At 36.4% G+C, this 7,328-nt stretch overlaps 2 protein-coding genes across 2 annotated transcripts; one reads left to right on the forward strand and one right to left on the reverse strand.

The window, feature by feature from the left end:
* LOC121251526 (40S ribosomal protein S30) lies at positions 1–884 on the forward strand. Its single transcript, XM_041150798.1, has 3 exons — positions 1–156; positions 284–421; positions 640–884. The coding sequence occupies exons 1-3, from the start codon at positions 153–155 to the stop codon at positions 684–686; spliced, it is 189 nt and encodes a 62-aa protein (XP_041006732.1). The 5' UTR covers positions 1–152; the 3' UTR covers positions 687–884.
* A 1,069-nt stretch (positions 885–1,953) lies between these two features.
* LOC121251527 (IAA-amino acid hydrolase ILR1-like 4) lies at positions 1,954–6,728 on the reverse strand. Its single transcript, XM_041150799.1, has 6 exons — positions 6,244–6,728; positions 5,884–6,009; positions 5,199–5,513; positions 4,187–4,315; positions 2,731–3,155; positions 1,954–2,110 (listed from the first exon to the last, which is right to left on the reverse strand). Exons 1-5 carry the CDS (start codon positions 6,601–6,603, stop codon positions 2,748–2,750), a joined length of 1,338 nt encoding a protein of 445 aa, XP_041006733.1. The 5' UTR covers positions 6,604–6,728; the 3' UTR covers positions 1,954–2,110; positions 2,731–2,747.
* Positions 6,729–7,328: the final 600 nt, after the last annotated feature.

Here is a 7,328-nt window from a genome sequence, read left to right on the forward strand (position 1 = left end):
CCGTGTACCTTCGATGGCCCGGCCCAGATTAGTCAAACTCCCCCTATATAATATTCTCTTCCCAAAACCCTAACCCTAGATCTCTTTAAAACCTTTGCAACAGGTTGCTGCACCAACTCTTAACAGCAGAAGCACCTCTCTAGCAATCAACCATGGGTAATTATCTAAGCTGACCTCAAATATTTCTCTGCCTCAGATCTCCTCCTTTTTGTGGTTTCTATGCTTTGTGGGTTTTCAAATCTCTGATTTTTGTCTTTTTTGTTCGTTTTGTTTTATTTTTCAGGTAAGGTACATGGATCTCTGGCTCGGGCCGGTAAAGTGAGAGGCCAAACTCCCAAAGTGGCAAAGCAAGACAAGAAGAAGAAACCCCGTGGACGCGCCCACAAGCGCATGCAATACAATCGCCGATTTGTGACCGCCGGTTTGTCTCTCATTTTCTTTCTTTATTTTGATTTTAATATTCGATTTTGAAATCAGCTTTTTCAGTGTAAATTTTCAATCTTGATTCTCTTTTTCTTAACATATGGGTGTTGTAACAGCATGGATGAAATGTTATGGGTTCTGAGAAATTTGTGATTTGGGAGGTTTTATCAATATGATTTTGATTGGGAACTATCCGTGTTTTTTGGATGATTTTAGTTGTTGGATTCGGCAAGAAGAGGGGACCCAACTCGTCGGAGAAGTGAAGAATGCTCTGAGGGGATGAGGAGCTCTTTAGGTTAAAGTTTTGCTTATTTTTTCCTCTTTTCTTTTTTCTTGGATGAATTTCAATGTTATTGAAGACCCTGATGCTGATGTGAGTTTTCGGAGTTGTCTACTGGATTATCATTATGATGGAATTTTGCCTAATTGGTTAATTAACCTGAAAATGATGTGATTTATCTGTGGGTGCTGTGTCTTTCTTAAATTTACTGTGCTTTTGATGATGTTATGGACGTATGGTTGACATGAAAGAGAGTTTTGTTTTCATTATGGAATGAATAGCTAGGTGCAATTGAAATGACCACTTCATTACAAGTTACTGGTTGGATTTTAAGGTCAGTGTCTTAACGATTGAAATGCAGCAAATAGAAGAAAACAAACTCTCATTCATCAACTTTGAAGACTCCAGTGGTCTCTCTCTCTCTCTCTCTCTCTCTCTCTCATAATAGATGTTTAACACTCTTTGTGAAGGCTTTCATCTAATCATTTTAAAGGTCGAGAGGCAAACAAAGAAGATTTGGTTTGGAAAAGCGATACTGGTGCTTAAAATGATGCATATATTGTTGTAGTTTTTGCTGCCAAATTGTATTTTCCTATAACTGATAGAAGTTTGATTAAAAAGCATAAACGGTGCACTCCAAGTACACCCGAGATGTATGCTAGCGAGACACTTGTTTATTAAATGGAAAAGATTCAAGAAAATAATGTAAATTTAGTTTTTTTTAACTCCGTCCATCCACGTACCACTCAACTTTTCTCGAGAGTAAAAAAGATTCTATATTTTAAAAAAGTTTACATAAAAAAAAAAAAAAAGCTTTTAAACAAGAAATTCTAGATAGTCTAATATCACTCGAAGCTAATCTCTAACGGGAGCCACACTATATACATCCTGGGAAAGTTTTGTAACAAACCTTGCTGCCACATGAAAAATCATGTTAAATTCTCTTCTCGGGAGAATCTCTCACTTTAAATCTAGCAAGGTTTTAATATCCTCTGAACTCTTTCTTCTATTCTTCCATAATCCCACACGTAAGGTCCTTATACCTCAAATGATTCGGTTACACCAATTGAACAATGCATAAATGGCTGAAAACGTAAAAATCTTGAACACCAATTGAAGTTTAAACCAAACCCTTCAATCTTGAAATAGCAAATGGATCCAATTCATAAGAAATAACCAAATGATCTAATCAGTCATCCCAAAGTATGAACCATGAGAAGCATACGATATAAAATATAAGCACATTCAACTTGAGATAGATTGTCTTAAAATATAGATAATAACTCAAATACACCACTATTGCTGTTTCTTCTATCAAATTTACATACAATTCAAAATTGTGCAAATGCTTCATATCGTTAAGAGCAAGGCTTGGCTCCAGTCCCAGCACTGTGAGCCATAAACCACCTGAATAGCAACATAAGCGTGTCAGTCACTCACGCAATAACCAACACCTCAAATGCTTAATTTCTGCTGTAACAATCCAATTAAAACTCAAGCCATGTCTAAACTCAAACTTCAAAAATACTAGTCAAGTTCACAACTGAAATTCCTTGAAGTTATTGTAAATCGTACGAACTTCTCCCGTGATACCCTATTCTGATAAGTGATAAGAATAGGTGGTGTATGATCCCACATTACTTGGGAATAAGAAGTTCTTGCTTTTTTTAATGTTTCAATGGAACTCCAATTGTATTGTTGATTAGTCATTTTAGATTATAGGCCATATGACTTGGGCCTTCATTTGGGGCATTACATCTCCTTTCTAGACAACATGAGATCTCATTCATCACCGTCCCATACTCAATCAAGGGCATTACATCTGCAGTCTCCTCGTATCACTTTTCCTTCTCTGTTTCAGTGTTTATTTTGAATTCCCGTGCAGTTATCTTATCAGTTGCATAACTGATAAAATTGTATAAAGAACCAGCAACTGTTAGCTTATAAGATATCAATGCATAACTCAGCTTTTGATATTCAACCCAAACAAGTTGCTCAATATATTACAAATAAAAGAATTGACTCACATGCTTTCTTTGGCGCTTCACAGTTCATCACGAAAGCTCCCCTTTGGTGGATTAGCTTTGGGTTGATTTTCAAGGAGGTACCTCGTGGCTAATGATGCATGTAGTGCAGCTCCGTATGGAAGCACATCCTCATTAACCCTAAAGTAGGGGGAATGCCCTTCTTCAAACTGTCCTTGAGTCTCATTCTTCATCCCAATGAAGAAGAAGTATCCTGGAATCACCTCTGTATAAAATGAGAAGTCTTCTGATCCCATCAGTGGTTGCATTTCTTTTACGTTCTGGGTGCCTAGCATGTCCCCCGCAACTTCCCGAAAGTACTTGTGCAGATCTTTGTCATTTACAGTCACTGGGAAAAAGGGCTTTTCATTTTCATTAAAAATGACAGTTGCATTGCACCTTTGTACGCTGGCTTGTTTTGTGATGACCTATACCATGCATAGATGCATTTTAAGATAATTAACATTAAGCATAGAAGTCGACATACACAATACACATTCTATTATAACAAGGAGAGTGACCCCAACATCTAGCCAAACAATCACCCAAAATATAGAGAGAAGGTTAAAAACAGAAAAGGAAGATTATACTTTCCATCCTAAACTACCACCGTTTTGTAATATGCAACCCCAGTAGGCACTAGGAACTTGTCTTTAGAGGGAGTCCAAATAATATTATGATAACTAAATATTTTTTTTTTTACTTATTTTGTAATATATATTTTTCCATGCTAGTGATACAAAAAATAGTATTATAAACTGAATTAAAGATGTAGAAAATATTACCATAACTTCAAAGGGAAATATATATTTTTTTGGCTCACTAATATAGATATACAGCATGCAGGTCAAATACAATTTTTTTAAATTTTTGGGGATAAAGATAACTTTGAAATATTTTGAGGGGCCAAATATAAATTCTTTAAAAATCATTTTGGGAGCCAATGGGGGTTCAATATTTTTGGCCCCTGTCCCCTTTCTTTCCATCCCTAATGCACCCTAAATTACAAAATTTTGGCAGTTTTCACCCTTGCTTAAAGATTGTACTACATGTCCTATTTTTCATTGATTTTATGAATCAAATCTTAATAGGGGATGCTAATTGGCTAAAATTGATAGTTTAAGTGCCAACTACAAGTTTTGGCTAGTTATGATAAAAATTGAAAAAACATGGTAGATCGGAGATGCAAAATATAATTTATCAAAAGGAAAAAAATATTGCAACTTGCCCATTTCTCTTGCATGCTGGCTAACTTTTCACCACCGAGAATAGAAACCCATATTGTTCGAGGCACCAGCTAGCCTATTCACACATCTCTTAAAACTTGGGAACGGCAAGTGGGACAGGTACACAAGTTGTGGTGCCGACCCTCCGGTCCAGGCAAGGGGAAACAGAATATAAAAGGGCATACTGGTTGCCACAAATAAAGGCCATCAAAAGTAGCATTCAAGAAGTTTACCTCTTCAATTCTATGTTTAAGTTGGATAAAGCTTTCTTTTGAAAATGCCCTGAAAGTTCCACCAATTGTAACAGAATCTGGAATAACATTGAATGCGCCACCTCCTTCAAACTTAGCAACAGTAACTACCTGCAAGTTATGCTTTTGTGATTAGAAGTTCAATTAAACAGCCAGAAAGCAATTAAGAGGCCACTCTACAGAGGCTTCTCAAGAACTGTCTTTAGGGTTATTGATTGGCTCATTCACTAAAGAGAATGACTGGCAACGCCTATAACATACCAAAAAAAAAATCCATTAGTTTTTAAATGGGAAAGCGAATGTCAATGCTTGATGAGATCTAAAGAAATTATTGCAAAGAATAATTCTTTTTTGATATGTAATTATTGCAAAGAATAAATTGGAAGTTGAAATTCCGAAAGTGATGCCATGCACTTACAAGATAGATTCATTTCATTTGCAAAGAAAAAAAGTACAACAATATGCTTTTTACAAGGCATATATTCCCCTGATTGCAGTTTGTAGCAATAGGAAGTAATCAGGCAATATTGTTTACCTATGCATTTTTTCCTGTGAGAAACTAATAGCAGAGGCTGAAACCACGATGCAACACATGGGGGTACCAACCTCTTCAACGGATTTTTTAAATTTTTTAAACAATTTGCACAGACATTTACCAGATATGAAAACCATAATTGGTGGGGGCGGAGGATACCTGATGAAATCGCATTGGACTAATATATTCCCTTGAGTGCAGTTGGTATAGATATGTGCCAATAGGAAGTAATCTAATCAGGCTATGTTTCTTTACCCATGAAATGTGTGTGAAACAAATATCGGATGCTGAAACCACAATGAAACACAAGGGGAACCAACCTTTTCAATGGATTTTTTAAGTTTTTTTTTATAGAATTTGCACACGACCAAAAAAAAAAGATTGCTACAATGAAATAAAATTTTCAAGTGTGACTTACCCCAGAAAAATGTGTTTGTGAGCATGAGAGAGAGAGAGAACCTGTGAATCCAAGGGATCGGCTTCCCGGGAAACAAGATGTTGCAAACTAACAACTACGTTGGAAGCTGCTAAGATTGGGTCTATTGTGTGCTGGGGAATGGCTGCATGACCTCCCTTTCCACTAATTACTGCCTCAAAGAAACCACTCGCGGCCAATAGAGGTCCAGACCTGGAGGCCACTGCACCAACAGGAAAACGAGAAGAAACATGCAGCCCAAAAATGGCATCAACATGCTCCAGTGCTCCATCATCTAACATTTTCTTTGCTCCACCACCTCCTTCCTCAGCTGGTTGGAAAACAAGGACAACCGTTCCCTTTCATAAACAGAACAAATTTTTTTAGAAACTTTCTTCTGGAGAAAACACACATACTGCAATAATTCTAAAGCAACATAACCGGTAATATTGGAAAGCAGAAACTTGGCTCCGTGTAGTGCATAACCAAACAGGGGAGATAATAATTCGTTATGTAGAGCCATGAGTCAATGAGCGCAGCCTACGTTTACATAAAATGAAGTACGTTTTTCCATCACTTGAATGTATAAAGGTTATTCAATATGAAAAGCAGAAAATCCATCTCAATGAAGAGACTGATGCATAATAGCTGTCATGAGAATTAGTTAAAATAAAGTGAATAGTGAAAAGAGCAAAGGCAAAGGTATCCGCATGCAAGTACGAAAGGAACCTGTAACTCGTCGCGATGCTCTTGAAGAATCCTTGCAGCACCAAGAAGCATGGAAATATGGGCATCATGCCCACATGCATGCATCTTCCCAGGAACTTTACTTTTGTACTCCCACTCTACACTCTCCTGTAACAACCAGAATCCCATCATTTTCCAAAAGGTTTCCTCTCCAAATTATATTCACCAAAATAATCAGGAATCCTCAATTTCGAACATCACACAGGTACATGGCAATCACCGAGATCAATAAGCATATTGCAATCATACGACCAAATAGCCAAATCTTTCACATAATAATGCCATTTAGAGAATCAAAAACAAGAAGCCAGCAAAAAACAAAGAAGTCCCATTGAAACAAACCTGAATAGCGAGAGCATCCATATCCGCTCGAATGGCGACAAAAGGCGGTGAACCGGTTCCGATATAGCCAACAAAACCTGTTTCAGCAAATGGGTATTTGTAGGCAATTCCCATCTTGTCAAGCTCGGCTCTGATAAATTTACTGGTCTCAAATTCCTGAAACCCAAGTTCTGGGTTCTCGTGTATCTTCCTCCTAATATCTACCATCCAATCAGAAAGCTCTGGCCTTTTCGCAAAGTCAAGGAAGTTCACTGGGATTTGAGCTGAATCTTCGGGGCTCAGAGAGGACTTTGAAAAAACGGGTAGTGCAAGAGACTCATGGAGAATGAAAACCAGAGAGATCCATTTGGAGAAACCCATGAATTCCAGGGAGAAAGTCACGGGGACTTGAGATTGAATCTGGAAGAGAATGCGGAGGTTTGGTCGATGTGTATAATGGCAACGAAACAACGAAGCCAAAGGTGGACTGGAGAGTCGGGAGTTTGAAGTGGAATAGCTTTATTAATATCTCCAAAACTACGCACTACATTTTTTTTTTAATTTTTTAATTTTTAATTTTAAATTCTTTTTAAATTAATTAAAATTTTTCTATCCATCATATACATAATATATATTTGACAAAAAAAAATAATAAAAAAAAAAAGTGATGTTGGATGTATAAAAATAATGAATATAATTTTTGAAAATGGAAACTACCCATACGACCAGTGAAAATATCCGAAGAAAGCGACCCCACCTCACGTGCGGACAACAGTACAACATGTCACCATTAAAATAACTATAGATAATTTATCATTATCTTCTATATGTCAATATGACGTTGTGTTTTAGATAACGATTAAAGTTTCTCTCATACGATGATTACAAACTTTTTTAATGTACATTTTTTTAATCATATTCAGTGGCGGAAATATGAAGGGGCAGGTGGCCCCTCAAAAGTTTGAAAAAAATAAATATATATTAATTTGTTATGATTTAATAAGATGATATTAATTTCATCTTGTGTTGGTTCCTTTTCTAAAAAATTATATCTCCCTTCTACAAAATTATTTTAATCTTATAAATTAATTACTTATAAGTTTAAT

The sequence above is a fragment of the Juglans microcarpa x Juglans regia genome, chromosome 2S (genome assembly GCF_004785595.1).
Source record: "Juglans microcarpa x Juglans regia isolate MS1-56 chromosome 2S, Jm3101_v1.0, whole genome shotgun sequence".
Taxonomy (NCBI): domain Eukaryota; kingdom Viridiplantae; phylum Streptophyta; class Magnoliopsida; order Fagales; family Juglandaceae; genus Juglans; species Juglans microcarpa x Juglans regia.